Source organism: Centruroides vittatus, unplaced genomic scaffold (genome assembly GCF_030686945.1).
Source record: "Centruroides vittatus isolate TY-2023 unplaced genomic scaffold, ASM3068694v2 scaffold_324, whole genome shotgun sequence".
Classification (NCBI taxonomy): Eukaryota; Metazoa; Arthropoda; class Arachnida; order Scorpiones; family Buthidae; genus Centruroides; species Centruroides vittatus.
Genome location: NW_027122701.1, coordinates 4,439,506 through 4,458,712, shown reverse-complemented (window position 1 = coordinate 4,458,712; position 19,207 = coordinate 4,439,506). Strand labels below are relative to the sequence as shown.

General features: G+C 30.3%; 1 protein-coding gene across 2 annotated transcripts in view; it reads left to right on the top strand.

The window, feature by feature from the left end:
- Window positions 1-18,609, top strand: part of LOC136988160 (serine/threonine-protein phosphatase 6 regulatory ankyrin repeat subunit A-like) — a 126,030-nt gene extending 107,421 nt beyond the window's left edge. The window contains exons 22-25 of one of the 2 annotated variants that reach the window (XM_067285981.1): window positions 2,603-2,685; window positions 9,343-9,434; window positions 12,672-12,809; window positions 18,001-18,609. In XM_067285981.1, coding sequence (XP_067142082.1) covers window positions 2,603-2,685; window positions 9,343-9,434; window positions 12,672-12,809; window positions 18,001-18,113 — 426 coding nt within the window. In that variant the 3' untranslated portion in view covers window positions 18,114-18,609. The remainder of the gene's footprint in view (window positions 1-2,602; window positions 2,686-9,342; window positions 9,435-12,671; window positions 12,810-18,000) is intronic. The other variant, XM_067285982.1, reaches the window with a different exon arrangement.
- Window positions 18,610-19,207: the final 598 nt, after the last annotated feature.

Below are 19,207 nucleotides of genomic sequence, written 5' to 3'. Positions count from 1 at the left end.
GCGAAAGCTATTATTTACAGCCATTCGTGAAGTTTCGTGAGATTTTTTTTAATGCGGTCCCTATCCCCCGCATAAAAACAGGTTTGACTGTATTTATTGCATTTCTGAAACACTTAATTGACTTGAAATGGTTAGAAAAAGTTTAGGTTCCAAATGTATTCAGTGGAAAAAATAAACTGTATCAAATAAGAAAATGCAATGCACTATAAAACTGTCAAAAAAACAAAAAACAGAAACTATTTTTAAAGCATTTATTGATTTGTAGCAAAAAAATGAATAGATATATGATGAAAATGAGTGAGGATGGCCAAAAAAATGCTGTTTTGTGTATGGTAGGGGTATGAATAGTATAATTTGTTACAAGCTTTTTAAAGCCTAAAAAACTTAAATTTGAATGATTAGTGTCAGTAATTAAAACAAATAAACAAATATCAAATAAAAATACTCACATCTGATCAACCAGAAGGAAATTATTTTTCATAAAAAAACCTCACTTACTTTCATATCAGTTTGATAATGCAAGAAAAAAAATAAAATAATTGAAATTTTAGATCATTCACCCTATTTATTCAACTTAAGACCTTTTGATTTTTTTTTATTCAGATCATTACAAAAGTTTAAAAGATTGTAAGTTACATCAAATTTTTCTTCCTTAGTTTTGACATTTGAGTCAAAACCAAAAAAACTTTTATGCAGATTGAGTCAATAAAGTTGTGAAAAGTTGGAAGAAGATTACTAAATCATGTTGAATCATCTATCATGTGTTAAATATTATTTATCATTACTTTGGTAAATATCGATTTTTGTAAAATTTATTAACAACAGATATAATCTCATTCGATATGAAGTGAATAAAGTATAATAATTCATTATATTAGTTTATAGCAGTATAAAATTTTGATTTCAAACAAATGTTTGATATAATGTGCGATAATTTCACAACGAATAAACATACATGCATAAGTGTTATATCGAATTGTACAAAACAATACTCTACGTCTTTCTGGCTCAGTGCCAGCAAAGAACTATGTAACTAGACAATGTTAATTTTCACAAAATGTTACAAATTATCAAGTTTATGTGTCAGTTCTGATATATATTATTTTTTTTCTTATAAATTTTTCTAATAAAATGTATTGAAAAATATCGTATTTAAAACTAAAGATATTAATAAATGTGATTTTTTTCATATAGATATAATGATAATTTGATTTTTGGTGACCTTTTAAAATAATATTGCCTGACTGACCTATATTGCCTTAGGAGGGATTGCTAAATAAACGTAAACAAGATGTCGGGGGAAAAGGGTTAAAGCGATACGAAATTCATCATACACTATAGGAACGTGTTAGCTGAATGACCTTGGTCGAAACAGTTTTTACTAAGCCATTTTGTTAAAACCCGTTTTGTCTAGTTAAAACTAGTTTTAACTCAAATTCATTTTTGACTAGCAGTAAATTCTAGTTTTAACAATGACATCCAGTAAAAACTAGTTTCAACTAGTTAAAACGTGTTTTCACTAAAAACAGGTTTTTACTGTAACATATATAATAGGGTGACTGAACATAGAATTGTTTTAACTGAGAACCTTACATACCAGCTATCAATACTTTTAATGCTATCTGTTAGTACAGTGTACAGTGCAATCCAGATGAAAAATAGCATGACTAGATTTTCAAAAAGTAAAACTGTACATTACCTTCAATGTGATTAACAAAGCAAAAAGTTGATTGATTTATTTAACTGTGTCTACCGTTAATTTATTTGATACATATTTTTCATTTGAGTACATTCTCTTCTTATGTTCATCATTTTGACTTAATACATTTGAAAATTTTTCACAGTTGTAATGACAGTTAAAATAAATCTTAATTATAATTGATATTGTTTCAACAGTCAATCTGGTTTTCTTCAAAAATTGTTTATTATTGTAAAAGCTTTTAACTGTGAGAAATTCAAGTTGAATTTTTTCCAATGATGAACACAGTATGGCTTTAATAAGTATCTTGAAACATTTCAAGAAAATTTGTTTTTGTTAAAATGTTTATTTTCACTAATTGCATACATGTTTGTTTCATTATATTCACATATTCAGTTTGTATATTAGTTTCTATTCTGAACAATAAATATTCACTCATTTAACTTTATTGAAACAATTCTTTATTATCCGCAATAACATTATTATTGCTTTCCATGCAAATGATGATCAATTTCTAAAATTAAAGCTATGCCTTGCAGAGAGAATGTATTTATTATTTTCCAGTAATAAATTAAGAATAAGGAAGTACAATACTGTTTGTTTAAGCAGTATGAAAGCATTATACAAATCTGGCAAGATAAATTGTCTCAAAGTAGTACATCTGGTGACCTTATTAAAAAACAATGTATACATCTATCTTAGATGCTTTCTATATTAAGTAAATAGACAATTTTCTGAATGAAGGAAGGGAGATTTAATATCACATTAAAAGTTAAATAATAATTATCAGATAATGTGATGTTAACTTATTCATTCAGTTTCAGAATACATTTGTAACTTATTATGTTAAGTAAACTTAGTATATAAGTAAATTTTAGAAATAATTTTCTGTTTTTCTTCCAGAGTCAAGAAATGGCTGTCATAATGTTGTTAGAAAAAGTACAAAATGAAAAGTTTGTCAATATGTCTAACATAGATCTACAAACGTAAATAATTTTTTAATTTATACTTTTATATATTAAAAATTAGTTATTATAAATAGTAAAATCCTCATTGATAAAATTATTAAATTTTGTTTAATTACATTCCATTGGTTTTAAAATTTGAGAATTTTTTTTTTAGAAAAGAAGGAATATGATTCAGCTATAAAAATGGAAAAATAGCTAAATTCCTATCTTAACAATATAAAAATTATAATATATTATAGTTGAATGCAAAATCAAAACAACTATATCTATATTTTATTCAATGAAGCTGATATGAGCTTTTCTGAGTCAATTTAGATCAGTGATGTGCAACCTTTTCTGGCTGTGGGTTGCAAGTGAATTTTGTAGGCTTCAGGCAGACCACATGTATTCTTACTTATGGTGTTGCAGACTTTAAGTCTGCTGAGTATTCACATACTCCATAATTGCTATTATACTAGGTTCTAAAATAATATATGCTATGATATGCAAACTATTAATATATAGTTTATTCTCATTATTTCACTAGTGAAGTTTAGTTTGAATATTCATCACAAATATCAGTTTAATTAGGGTTGCATAATGAATCGAGGTGGAAAAAACGAAAATAAAATTGTTATCAACACCCTGGGACTGCATATTAAAACCTTATGGGCTTTGGACTGCTCATGATTAATTTAGATAATTGTTTTGTCACTCTCATTTATGGTTAAGATTACATAATACAATATATGTTAAGTCTGTCATAAATGAGTCAATGTGGTTGCTTTGATGTATAGACAGAAACTGGTTTTTATGCCATGTGACTGTTTGCTAGTCACCAAGTGAAAATATCCAACAAGTTGAATATGTTGTATACTTAAATACAGGTAGGCCTCCTACAACACGGTAGATACATTCCTCGAAAATACCATGTTATGGGAAATCGCATTATAGGAGACACTAACTTAATACAAAAACTGGGATTCAGTTCTAAAAAGAGAAAAACTGCCTTTTATGGTGTAACATTTTCATCATTTTTTAAATTTATGTACATAAAAAGCTTAAATAAAATTCAACATCATATAAAAACTAAAAAGATTATGATATCAAGTCAAAATCAAAATAAAACATAATGTTATGCTTGCAAATTCAGTCCTCATCATCGCTTATTATAGTTGTTCGAGAATGTTTGTCTGGCCTTATTTCAAGATCTGAGCTTGTTTTATCAAGTTCCACTGCATTTATGTGATCCGTTGTGATTTTTCTATTATGTGAAAGATAATTTGTTTCTAAATACCCTAAACAGCATTGTAAGAGGCCTACCTGTATATATAAATAAATATATTAATGGTGTGGTTTATTTTTAAAAATTTTTAAAAATATAAAAACTTTAAGGTTAAAAAATTAAATCAACCATTTGTTTTATCATCCACAACAGCATTTAATCAGAGACAAAGCCAATGCTAAGGTATTATATGCTAGTATTTATTATTACTAGGTAATAATAAATACTACATCTAATATAATAAATAGAGTAATAATGTACCTAGTATATCTAGTATTTATTATTACCTAGTAATAATAAATACTAGCATCTAGTACATACAAACTTACTTAATTGGCATACCTAACAAACCATGAATTCTCAGGTGTAATTCCTCCAATGATGGACATCCAGTTGGTTTTGCTCCTGTAGTTACTGTTGCTAGTATTGGTGCTCTGCTGAAACTCCCTCAGGACCATAAAAATATACCTGTGGTCACTCTCTGAGGGAGTCAACAGGGCTTTGCAGCTTTCAACAAAGCTATCAAGGTCAGTGGAGGAAAAGCAGATATCAATCCAACCCTTAGCCCTGATGGTGAAAAGGGTGGGGATGGTTTGTAGTGTTAAGGGAGATCACATAACAGCCTTCCTCTATGGTCTTCAACCTCGTGGAACCATAGGGGAGACTTTGCATTAACATTACCAGCTACCACAAATCTTGTACTGTTTAGGGAGCGTAGCGCTTTGTCAAGTTCGTCCATGCAATCCTTGTCCACCTCAAAAGGGGAAAAGTACACATGGGTTGGGTCTTGCTGGATTGCCACAGTTGTTATCCTTGTGGATCTTAATTTGGTGATCACAGAAGTATCTATATTCTTATTCCTTAGTACTACCCCACATTTTGGACAGTCGGTGATGATGTTGCAAAGGATTTGCCAATTGCTGAAGCGTGTTATTACATTGTTTACCATATATGGCTCCTGGATTAATATTATATCAACGTCCAAGTCATTGGCAGTTTTCATCACCAGATAGGAGGCTGCTTTCCCTCTCTGGGTATTGATTTGGAGAATCTTTAGATCTTTGACAGACATATCCATACATGATGTTGGTGGGTAGAATTGAGATATAGAGAACAGTAGGCCAGTGATCTATTTGTATATTGTCTGTTTTATAATTAATTTTTTGTAATTCTTAGTATTCAGCAGCTATTTGCAGAGGCATTGTGTATACATTTAAATTTGTTTCCACCTGAAAGTTTCTTGTTTGCTTTCATGCAGTTAGTACATTTTTCTTTGTTCTCTCTGTTGGGGCAGTCTTTATAGTTATGTCTTTTACTGCAATGACTACACCTTAGCCTTGAGTCACAGTCCACTGCCTTGTGCCCAAAACTGGTGCAATTGTAGCCCCTTAACACCAGTAAGTAGTCATCGACAAACAAGGTGCCCCATTCATAGCTTAGTTGCTTTAAGGTGATCAGGGTATTTCTGACTGCTGGTGTTATACATATGATTAAGTGTCTTTTATCTTCCCATCTTCTTGACTTAATTTTCCCCTTTAACTCTTTCTTTTTTGAAGGCGTTTTCCTCCAAGTATTTCTCCTTTATTTCCTTGTTTTGCTCATAAATTTTCTTTATTAATTCCTCTTTGTCTTCCTGCTGGGGAAAATTTAGGATGATCATCTTTTGTCTTCTTTTTATTGGCTTTAGGATTTTTACCTTTTCATGTATATCCAGAAAGGTTTCAATAGGCTTTGGGCTTTTGTAGTCTTCTTTAGAACTTACTTTAATCTTAACATATCTGTTAGATAAGGTTGAGATACTCTTAACTCCCAAGTTGAGGCTAGATGGATTAACTTTTTCTTGGAGTGTGTTCAGCAATTCCTCGGGGCAAGGCTATTCACTTCCACCAGAAGTGATAGGTGCTAGTACCAGCTTTGGCTGGTTGCTGATTTTCTTTGTGACAGCCACAGTGTTAGATCTAGTAACACCATTTCAATCATTTCTATCACTCCTTCTCTCCAGTTCGGTGGCCAGGGCATAGGTAAGCTGAGCAGGTGGTTCCAGAGCTCTTAAAACTAACTATTCCGTATAAGTGGTTGGCAGCGGCATGCATATTGAGTACCACCTGCCTAATATTTTTATGATTTTGTTTGGTGACTGACCCATATGAATTTGCAGGCAATGCCTCCATAATAGTGTCCAGTACATGAGAGATCAGCTCAAGAATGTCTGTCTTTTTCCAGGAAGTCCATATTAATTGATTGAGTATTACACATGATCTAAAGACCTGACAATATCCAAGGAGTGCAAGACAGACCACTGCACAATGCTTAATTAATACCAAACCACAAATAGTAGTATTATATGAGGGTTGAAGAAGAATAATTATAATATGACTGGAGAGAACATTCCTGACATCATGTTGAAATTGATAGCATAAACAAGTTTGTATTTAATCTTGAAAAACTCAAACATTTAAGCAAAATAAAAGAAACTGCAGGAAAAAACTAAACAGAGTTAAATAAGAAGTTCTTGGGGATCAGGATATACTTAGAGAGCTCCAAAACAAAAAAGTCAGGTTGTAAAGTTGTTGTATTTGTTTCTACAAGCAACTTACCAAGACATTTATTGAAAATTTTTTGAATAAAAATATAAGGGAAATAGAAATAAAATATAATAGATAGAATTAAATAAAATTATTAATTTTTTTAGTCATTTTTAATGTCCAGTATTTAACGTAACATTTAGCATAAATAATAATTAATTAAAAAATAAAAGCATAAAATACAAATTATTATTATTAATAATAATACGAATAAATATTTAAATGTATTTAGTTATATATTTTAGCTTTTGATCAAAACTAGATATATTTATAAATAATAATAATAGCAATTCAGTATAGATTTTAACTAGACACATTGATTTTAAATTAAGTTTTATTTTTAGGATGAAAGTTTATATTTAGGTTGCTATTTAATAAATTTTTTAGTATTACTTTGCCATCTTTCCAACAGTCCTATAGTCACTAATTCAATGGTTCCCAACTAGAGTGCCATAGCACAGTAGTGTGCTGTGCAATAAATAAAAAAATTAGTGACAAATAATAAAATGTACTTCTACAAATTTCTGAAATATAGTTGGTAACATGTACTAGTAAATTAGCTTTGAAAAAGTATTAGAGAAAGCTCTATGATTGATCTATTGGCCAGTCAAGTAATATTTAATAATAATGTACTGCAACATTTGCATGATTGCCTAAGTGTGCCACGAGTCCTAAAAGGTTGGGGACCACTACACTAATCACAGTGAAATTTTCATTAATGGACACTCTCAAATAGCGGACACCTCTACTTAACGGACAGTTTTACAATCCTCAGATTCTTCAAGTAGGACATCTATTATATTTACCTCTAAATAGTGGACACACAAAATAACAGATGTTGTCGTCCATAACCAACCTTACAAAAACGTAAAGTTCCGCCTTAATATTCTGAAAGAATTAATTATGTACTAAATATTTTAAAACAAAAATAAAGAATTGGTTTAAATACTCTTTCAGACAATGAATTTTGACCATAGGTGTCAAATAAAGATTGGCTTAAAATGGGAATAGGGGAGGAGGGCAGGTTATAAGAAGTCTAACAATATTCTTTATCTGTTAGAGAAGTTTAATCTGGTTTAGTTGTCAATCACCATTTATTATTATACATATTAATGTTGTTAAACTTCTGTCTTATTGTTGGAATTAAGCTTGTGGTACCAAAAAACTATAAACTTTTTCAAAGTTATTAATTCATTCGACAAGAACCACAGTATGGTAGTAATGAAAAAGAAATGTAAGATCATAAATGACGTCATAAAAGCAAGAAACCCAAATATCTTCCCACACTTTAAAGTGGTCATCAAATCTCCTTTGTAACATGACATTTGAACTTACAACAGCAGCATTTGTTTGGTGAAACTGTTTAGCAGCTTTGTGATGGCTAAAGTGTAATTTTTAATAAAACAGAAAAAATATTCAAAAAGTTACACTCACTTGATAACAACAAAGCAGACAAATCCCTGTATCAATTTTTATTGGTCACTTAGATCATAAATGACATTATAAATGTAATAATTTCAAATATATTTCCCACCCCTTGAAGTGGATAGCAAATTGCCTTTGTAATTTGTTTTAATTGAATCTTATTCAAATGTCAAGATTTTTACAGCTGAAAAAATAAATAATATATTATATATATATTTTAATTATATATGTGACATATACTTAACAGCAAATTTGCATTAGGAATGTAAATATACTGAAATCATAATCTATCATATTCTTCACTATATGATAATCAGGTTAAGATACAGTATAGTTTGTCTGCTATTTGGAGGTACAGTACACCAGCATGTACTGTATCTCCAAATAACGGACAAACTTCTTGGTCCAACAGTGTCCGCTATTTGGAGATTATACTGTATTTATAAATTTTCTCATTACTTAATAATATCAGAAAATTTTATATTTTTTATATTAATGCTTGCTTGTATCTGCAGGATCAAGACTGCTGATGAGTTGTTTGCTGCCCAGATACAAAAACAATATTACTTCCTATATTAATTTAATTTTATGTATAATAAATGGTCTGTGGCCACCCAGATGCAGGGCACCTTTTTCACCTCTGCCAGGAATGGCCCTGTACAGGGTGGCCATAATTAAAGTTTCCCAATTCAGAACACTCTGTTAATGTAATCGATAAGCAGATTGTCAGCAAAATTCGTAGACAGACTATGCAATGGATGTGGAAAAGGATTTTGCAAAACAAATTTTAGTTCAAAAACTTTTGCTAGAAGGCACTTTGGCATATAACATTTGGAATATAATTTATCATGGAATTGTTGCAACTTTGGCAGGCTTAAAAGGATTGTATTACACTGCATGTATGAAGTATCACTGGAAAGCAGCTGTAGAACACTGTTCATTGCTTTCAAATTTTTACACCTGAGCAATGAGGCATACATTAAGCAACAATCCTTACATCAGTAAATGGCTTCTGCAGAAAGAATAAATGTGTTTTTATTTTGTTTTGTGTAGTTTCCTGTAAAGTGTCTCTAGTGAAAGATTTTGAACTTTTTTTTTTTTTGCAAAATCCTTCTGCATTCTTTGCAGAAGAATGTCACCAAAATTTGTAGACTGCAAAATTTGCATACAAATTTTGGTATCAATCTGCTTATTTGTTAAATCTATAACATGATCTGAATAGGAAAACTTTAATTATGGCCAATTGCATGAAAGAAAATTTTATATATTAAAGCAATATTTTTAGATATTTTCATGTAAAGGAAATTTCAGATTAATATGATTTATGTTGAAATCATGAAAGTTGAGTGATAAGTTTGACCTGTTAAATTATTAAATTTATTTAAAAAATCTTTATTGTAGACCTCTTCATATGGCTGCCAGAAATGGATTAGTATCAGCAACTCAGTTACTTTTATTGAAAGGAGCAAGTATTAATGCAAAGGATATTATTGGTAAGTTTTAAAATATTAGCATTAAGAAATTTTTTATTAAGATAATATCTTTGGTTATTGCTTAACTTGTAGTGCAGTCATTCCTTAATGACCATGTTCTGTTCTTATGACTAGATTGTTAAGTGAATTGGTTGTTAAATAAGCAGTTTAATAGTTTTTATTTATTCTAGGTGAAGAAAAGAAACTTCAACTTGATAACTTTGTTTTAATTTTCATCTCTTACATATTATGAAGCATTAAAATACAATCAACAAAAATTAAAAAAATAATGTGCTAAAAAAGTTAAAGTTTATTCATAAAAAAGACACTTATATTAATATTTTAATTATTGAATCCTTCAAATGGGATGCACAATAAGGTACAGATTTATAAACAGAAATATGTAGTCTTGGTCAGTAGGCACTGCACAAAACAGATGCTTTGTATAGTGACTACTGACTGACTGACTGTGGGAACTAGACTAAGATTAAGAAAGGGGATTTCCTGCACTGGAGAGCCGGTCATAAGTCCAAGCGGTCATTAAGTGAGGAGTGACTATATTAAACTGCTGGATTTTGTTAATCTGTTTTTATGCAACTAAATTAATTTATTGCTGAAGATAAACATATTAATGAAGATCAGAAAGTTTAAATGCTTTATTAATAATGTAGAAATGTCTGAGAAAAAGATCTGCTTAGAATAAAATCAAACTTTCACTTCCTTAAATCAGTTAAACTGTGAATTTTTGAGACCAGTCTCTGCTGTAGATATACAGTCCGTAAAGAAATTATAAACTCAAGTGAAAATTTTCTGTGTTTTAATTTCTTTTCATCCACAGTCAATTGTTGCTATATGAGATGATTTTAATTAGTCTTAAGAATATATAATGAAATAAACAAGTCTTTGTATTGTATCATTTTAATTAACAATCAAAAATTTGAATTGTTATAATTTTTTGTTGTAAACAATTTATAAACTTAAGGGTGATTTAGTAAGTTTTTAATACTTTGTGGACCCTCCCTTGTTTTCAATTACCTCCACAGCTCGTTTAGGCATTGAATCAAGCAGGTTTTGAATGTCACTTAGTTTAATTTTGTCCCAGGCATTATACAATGCAACTGTAAGCTCATTGGATGTGTTGTATTGTTTTCCATGGCGATAAACTAATGCCACAAGTTGACTCCAAAGGTTTTCAATGGGATTAAGGTCTAGACTATGTGCTGGCCAAACCATCACTTCAATTTTTTCACGTGAAAACCACTTTGTCGTACTGGCTGACTTGTGAACAGATGCATTGTCCTGTTGATAGATCCAGTCTTGATCACCAATGAGAGGACCAAATGGGATTAGATGTTCATATAACATAGCTTGGTCTCAGAATTCATTCGCCCATTAATAAATGCCAAATCTGTTTTCCCTTCATATCCGATTGCTGCCCAGATCATTACTGAACCTCCACCTTGTTGTCTACTGGATTTGACCCTGAGATTCTTTCTTGTATCGTGCCAATAATATGCTTGGCCATCCGGGCCATCCAGGTTAAACTTTTTCTCATCTGAGAAAACTATTTTTCTCCATTCAGTTGTCCAGGTAACATGATCTTTTGTCCATTGCAGCCGTGTTGACTGATGTAACTCTGTTAGCTTTGGTTTGGACTTCACTTTCATAAAGTTTATTGTTTTATTCTTTCTCAAGCTTTTCCACACAGTTTGGTGGGACACTGGAGTTGGTAAAATTGCACCTATCTCACGAGTAGACAATGATTCATTTGTTGCAAGACTAGCAATGCAGCGATGATCACGAGGCTGCAGACTTGGTTTTCATCCTGTACGTTTAATTTTGCTATAATTATCACCCTTTTTTAGTACATTTTGTACTGCAGTTTGAGATCTTCCAAGTTTTGGAGCAAGTTTACGAGTTGGCCATCTTTTTCCCTTAAAGAAATAGATTTTTCGTATTTCACTTTCAGTTAAGGTTACTCCCCTTGGCATTTTTGTCACTTTTTTAGTTTGAATTCTTAGACTCACCCAAAATGTTACACATACTAATTTACATAAATACATGCATAGTGGATTGTTCCATTCAACGGTAATAATCAGTTTTCACCCTTAAGTTTATAAATTGTTTACAACAAAAAATTATAACAATTCAAATTTTTGATTGTTTATTAAAATGATACAATACAAAGACTTGTTTATTTCATTATATATTCTTAAGACTAATTAAAATCATCTCATATAGTAACAATTGACTGTAGATGAAAAGAAATTAAAACACAGAAAATTTTCACTTGAGTTTATAATTTCTTTACGGACTGTAATGAAATATAAACTATATGATTTATATTATAGTTCTAGTTATGTTTTTAGATATTACTATATTACATGTAATTTAAATTAAATTATTGATTATTTTTAATTATTAAAGATAAAGTGAATGTTTTGTCCTCTAGTGACAAATTTATTTAATTAAGTTAAAAAATAGCTTGGTAAAATCCAGCAGTTTGGTTATTATTTGAAACAAAACCAGGATTTGTAATTTTATATTTTTCTTGTGAATTGATTATGAGAAAGTTAGAATTGGCTTTTGATGGTTTTTCCCACTTTTTCATGATTTATAAACAGAGAAGAGAGTTCTTAAAGTATAATAAATTCTCTGTTATATCTGTAATCTCATTATAGTAACATAAAATAATTTTAAAAAGAATTAACCACTCTTAACAATGATCTATATGATGATGTCTAATAATATATATTTCTAAAATTTAAAAGGAAACGGATTTTCAAAATAATCAACTTTTTCATTTATACTATTTTTATTAGAAATAATATCAATAATTTATAACAAAAGGTTTTTTAATGAAGCATATATAAAACTTTAATGTAAAAAGCTTTCATGATCATAATCTTTACCCTTTGATAACAAAATGCTGCAAACTTAACTTATACCTCTTATCTATAAATTTATTATATTAATGGAATCATTAATATTCCTTTGTCTTTCTCATCTTTTGTTAATTTCTCCAATAAATGCAAATATCTAAGATTTTTTCTTTAATTTTACACTTTGTTTCAGAATTCTTTTTTAGTGAAATGAATTAATAATAAACTTTTTTATTTAATAATTTTGTTTACAAAATCATTAAATAAAAAATTATTTTAAAAAAATATTCAGTTGGATTGATGCATGAAATTATCGCCTATCTTGCTGTTAAACTGTCTTGGATAATTTACTGTTATCCTTCATTCTTTCTTACAGGTCAGACACCTATTTTGGCATGTGCTAGAAATCGTAAAGTTGCCGATTGTCTTTCTCTAATGTTAGCTGTGATGCCTCTGAATTCTACACTTTCATCTGTGCAAGCTCTGAAAACCAATAATATTAATTCTAAGAAAAGTCTGTAATATTTTTAGTTAGGATTAAATATATCATTATTTTATTTTGTAAATTTATTTATAATTTATAAATAAGCTTAATTTCAGATTAAATTTTAGGTAAAAATGATTAATTATGAATAAATTGAAGAACACAATTTTTTAAACTAGGAATCAAGCATTAAGAATCAAGACTTGACTTTCTGTAGATTTTGAAATAATGGTGAAAATTTTAAGCATTTATATTTGTACTGATTTGCAGGACAATTATCAGAAGCATTCTTTTCTTTTATAAAATTATTACTTAAGATATCATTAGAATTTTTGAAAGCTTTTACAGAACTTTTTTTAATGCTTCATTGACTATAAATAAACATGAGAAAAATTATAACAACACTTTCAATTTCAGTCGACTAAACAAGACACATACAGGGTTTTCCGAAATGAATGCTGCCACTTTAAATTATTGTAATTATGCTAATTACTATCTGAGATGTGTGTGATATAAGCCAATTGATAGGGTAACTGTCAAACTTTCATCTCCCATTTGCATTCAAATGTCTTGTCATCTACTGTCTCTAGGAAGTGTCATAAACAAACATGACAACTTTGCAACAGAGAAGGCATTTTGTGTTCTGCAATTTGCAAAGTCAGAATCACTTGTCATTGTGCAACGTGAGTAATTTGCAAGAGCTGCAACAGCTGTAGAATTATGACTGCTATGGGAGGAGGGACAACCGATACACTGTAGTGAGTGTAGGAAGAATTTGAGTATCGGTTGGATATGCGCTGTGTGACAAGAGGTGCACACATTGATAAGTTGTAATGTGCAAATTGGAATGTTGGAAAATTGTTCAAGTATGACATGTGTAAATTTCAATGTTCTCAGATAATAAACATCATAATTACAATAATTTAAAATGGTAGCATTCTTTTTGGAAGACCGTGCTTTAATTATATATATTTAATATTCAGAAATGTGTATGTTTGAAATGAAACAAGAAAAAGTTACTATTTTCCTAATAATGTTAAGATAAATATTACTTCTGAAATTTTGTGATTATGCAAGTTAATTTTATACAATAGTAAATGTGTGCAATTCAAAATAATACTTATATATTCTAAATTAAGTTGATTTGTTTGGGATATGATAAAAATAAAGTAATTAAATTAGAGATTACTAAATGTTGGGTATCAGTTTCTGAATGGTTTGTTTGTTTTGGTATTCTGCTGCATGGTGAGACATTTGCATGGGAATGCAAAGTGGAAGTCACACTGCAGCAGAAGGCCCAATGTGTAAGATGGTATGCAAAATGAGAGAGTATTACTCATGTCCAGAGAGAGTTTTTGTAAGTTTACAAATGTCACCATGCTCCGTCACATTGGAACATTGTGAAATAGTACCAGAGTTCATGCAGAGGAGGTGACTTTATGCACTCTTCCTCAGACATAAGACAATGGGCAGAGATGAGAACATTTGGCAGGCCATGTTTAAAGTCTGAAAAAGTTGCTATGCCACTCATCAGTGAAACATGATATTCCCTACAGATTGTTTCAGAGGATTGAGTGTCATAAAGCAGATACTAGCTCAGCCAATATTTACTCTAATTCACAAAAATAACACCTTCTACTTATAGCTGAGATAATTTTTATTGAGAAAAACTAACGTTTTCGGCTTACTCAATAAGCCATCCTCAGGTTACAACTTTCGAAAAAAGGAACATTAACGTTCCATTAATAGAATACAATTGTTTGAAAAAATTCAAAACACTAGTAACGGACAAGAAGGAAGAACATGGTAATATAAATAAATAAGTATACAAAAATAAATAAAAACAAAAAAGGAAGAACATGGTAATAAAAATAAATATACAATAAAATCGTTATAGTGGGAATAAGAAGTAAAAGATGAAAAATAAAAATGAAAATAAAAATGATTCTGCTGGTGATACTTTTAAAAAGAATGGCAGATTATCGAGGAATGATGCCAAAACAAGCTAAGACAAGCCTACGAGTTCGTGATACATTTCTTAACTACGAATTTCCAAGCTGTTGGTAGGCTGTCAGCGTCCCTCGCATTAATGCATGCCTCTTCCAACTTGCTTTTATAGATTTCAATTTTTTCTGCGGTACTTGCTAACGTTGGAGAGCTCAAGGGTTTTACAATATCCGCTTCCTCCCATTTAATTACCGAGCCTTGGGTCTGCGCGTATTGCGAAAGTACTGTTGCGTTGGATCCTATCCTGACGTCATACTTGTGCTCTTTAAGTCTTTTCCCTAAACTCCTTGTTGTGACTCCTATGTAATCTTTTTCGATACCTAGTTCAGCGTTCTCGTACGGGATTTTGTATACTCCTGCTCTGTCTTCCTTCCTAAAGCGATCTTTATCATTCCTTAAGATTGTGTATAGGTTCGGAGCTCTTTTTAGAACCATTCTGGTCTCCTTACGATTTGCAATTTCTTTCATAATGCCTTTTGAATTCTTGTTGTAAGTAAACTTCGTGATTTTGCTGGGAACGTATTTTGAACCACTTGTTGTGCCCATCTTATACTTTTTAACTAATCCTGCTATTGTGCCTTTCTTATATCCTAGGGATTCGGCCACTTGCGTGATTCTGTCTATTTCCTTATTTCTATTAATAACGTTGTCACAATGGGTATAGGCCCTTCTGATAAGAGCTCGGAATGCTGCCAGCTTGTAATGGTACGGGTTGTTAGAATGCAATGGAATATAAAGTGGGCTGTGTGTTGGTTTTACGTACACGTTGGTGGAAAAATGCCCTTCTTTGAACACAATATTAATGTCTAGAAAATGGATAGCAAGGGAACTCTTTTGTTCCATTTTCAATTTTAGGCCATCATTGTTGTTGTTTACTCTTTCTACGAATTTGCCTATCATACTATTATTCCTCCATACAATAAGAACATCGTCCACGTATCTCTTGAAATATAATACATCCTTTTTAAAATCATACAGGACTTTTTTCTCCATTTTTCTAATGACCAACTCGCACAATATTCCTGAGACCGGACTTCCCATTGGTACTCCCCGTTTTTGCCTGTACGCTTGGCCGTTGAAACTAAAGCAGGATTCATAACATATTAAATTGACCATTTCTGATATCTCTTCGTTGTAACGTGCTAATTCCGGGTTTACATCGAACAAGAACTCTAAAAGGGCTTCCTTGCAAGACTCGATTTTTACGGAAGGATACATGTTTTCATAATCAAAAACCGTTGCAACTTCCTTTTCCATTAATGATAAGTTTTGTATTTCCTCAACCACATTTGCAGGATCTTGTGCTACTAATGCGCTGTTATCGAGCTGAGAGGATATATATCTGTGTAACCGCTTTTCTAAGATGAAAGTCGGTACCTTGCGATTTTCTACTATTGGCCTTATTTCCTTCCCTTCTTATGAAAAGACAAACGTACAACAAAGCGTTGGAGGATTACATAACAAAAACAGAATGTGATAAGGTCGAACACAAAATCATCGAGAGCATTGATAGGAGAGTCAAAAGGCTAGTGAAAACAAAACTTAACACTATTTTACCCTTTCTCAAGAAGTGCAATAACGCAAGACCAGGGATGTCAAGATTGTTTGCTTTCGCCAAGACTCACAAAGAAGGGAAGGGAAGACCTAGATATTGTTAGATTGTCTGGAAAGTTGCCTAATATGAATTTTTCAAAAACTTGATTTTGCCTTATTACAAATCTCATCTCATCATGAATTTTTGCTCAAAATTGTCACTCGTGCACCTGAAAAAGGTTGAAAATTGCATTTAGCAAATTTTACCAATACATATTATGCATTTGTAATTAATGTGGAAAAACTCTTACTTAAAAAAAAAAATAGCAGCAATTGAATTCTTAAACTCAAATATTTCAGCATGTTTTTGAGGAACTTTGGAAGCAAATAATTTAGACTTTGATTACCCTTACTCGCTGAAAATCGACTGACCACAAAGCATATTTATTATAGAGAAGCTGGATTATTACACTTATTGTTGCTTCATTATTTCCATAAAACCATCGTATTAAAATTTACATATTGTAAAATTAAAAAGTGATTCTTAAGAAACTTGAAAATATTCCAAAAGTTCTTAAACTTTACTTTTGTTACTTAAAGTTTGTATAATAAAACTTTAAAAATGTGAATTTGAAAAAAAGTTTTAATATTGTAGAATATTTTGACACAGCTTTAAAATAGTAAGACTGAAATTCTTTCAGTAATGATTTTTCAAAAGGTTTTTAATAAATGGAATGGACAAGTTTGTTTCTTCTTTCTGTCACTAAACTAGCTGTGGATCAAGTATGTCTATTACATACATGAAAATTGATTTTGTATATATACTGTATAGTGTAATGTCAATTTGAAACAGAACAAATCAAATAAATAGAATTTCTACTGCAAATGAGCTAATATCTACATAGATCTATTAAAATTTTTCTTTTACAAATATAGCATTTCAAAGCACTTTAACTCAACAAATCTGAAATCCATTGCAGTGAAAATTAAAACTAAGTTCTATATCCAATGTTTGCTGTTTAGCGTCTACAGATGTTTGAACTTTACAAATAGTTTAGAAAGCAACAAAAAGATTAACTTGAATGAAGGTGCAAATAATTTGCTTCTTTGAAATTTATTGCTTTTTTCTCTTTAGAAATAATTTTAACCCTTGACGACTTGATAGCCAAAGTGTTTAAGGCATCGGCCTGTCACCTCGTGAGACCCGAGAATGAATTAGGGTGGGTGAAAATCCTGGAAATTTTTCACAGGCAGTCTGTCATGGATATGTCAGGCCTCATTCCTCAACATCTGCCAGTTGCTGCCATTTTGGGCTAAGCCAAAAATGGGGGCAACTGGGTAGTGTAACAATGACTAAAGTGTGCAGAATGTCCTCTTAGTACCTACAGTCTGAGAGAGTCAAAACATTAAAAAATATTCTATTATCTGTAATTTGTCTGAATTAAAGATGTTTGATTTTTATAAATAGTGAATATTAATTCATTCTTATTAATAAATTAAATAATTTTACAATTTAAAAGTTATAGAATTTTAACCTTTTTATCACAATATGAAACTGTAATTAATGCTAACTAAACTTATATTACCAAAATATTATTTAATATTGTCTGACTAATGTTAAATAACTTAAAGTAAAACATTTTGGAATTATTAATTCAATATTTATATTTGCCTTTTTCAGGAAACAGTCAATATTTCGATTCTTCTAATAGACGAAGCAGAAGTCCCAGTGGGCAGGTGGACGTCAAGGACCAGTCCGGCTCCTATCAAAGTTCCGACTCAGACTTTTATTGACGGTCGTCGTCTCCGTCTTCCTTGGAAATGAAAATTCTACTTCACAAACTGATGTGCCTTTGTTAAAATAGTATCGTGACCAACGGATTCTTATCCTAGCATTTTTGTGATTATTAATGATTTATTTTAAGAGAGGGGAACATTGTAAAAAAAAGTTATTTGTTGTTTTTCTGTTGACAGTTAAAGTTTTAGAAAATACTTTATTCTCTGTGTATAAATATGTATAAAATTTCACTTTATTGTAAAAAGATGACATTCCTGAAAGTTGTCCTATTTAGATGATAAAAGTGTTTTAAACAACAACAAATGTTTGATTTAGGTCTTTCAAAGTTTTACAGAATATTTAATGAAATCCTATTTCTTTCTGAAACAATTTAGAAAGAATCTTAATATAGGAAATGAGATTGTACCTTTTTAAGAGTTTGAATGTAATGATTTTATTGGGCTTGAAAAAATCTCATTTTTTTTTTTTTTATTAAAGTAAATATTTACTGAATTCGTTATGATTATTTATAACCAAGCAATTCATTTATTATTCCACTTAAAAGCCTTATTTGAAATTTTAAGCTGCATTGATTTTTCCCTTGCAATGAGAATATTACCTACAAGCTTGAATTAAATTTCTTTTATTAAATTAAGTTATTTTAATTAATAAAAGAATTTTAACCGTGTTAAAAGCTTTGAAAAAAATAATTACAGTAGAGCATCGTTTATCCAAATCAATTGGGGACGGGTTGTTCAGATAACCGATTATGTACAAAAAAATATATTAACCTATACGATGTTGAAATTTTTCTCCGTTGCATGTCGCTTCGTGTTGAATTTTCGTCGATTTTAAGCCTAACAAAAATTTTTATAATAATAATCGAGGCTATTGTATCGTTAAAAATTATTTCTTTATTTTATACAAACAAAATAAATATATTGAAAAATATAAAAACAAAAAAATTATATTTTAGAAGTTAATCTAGTATCAAAAACATTCGATTTAGCACGACACAGTCCGACTGGATACCTTTCGGTTGACTGGCTTTCGGATAAATGACGCCCTACTGTAGTTTTGAAAACTCTACAAAATCACAGTTCAGTTTGGT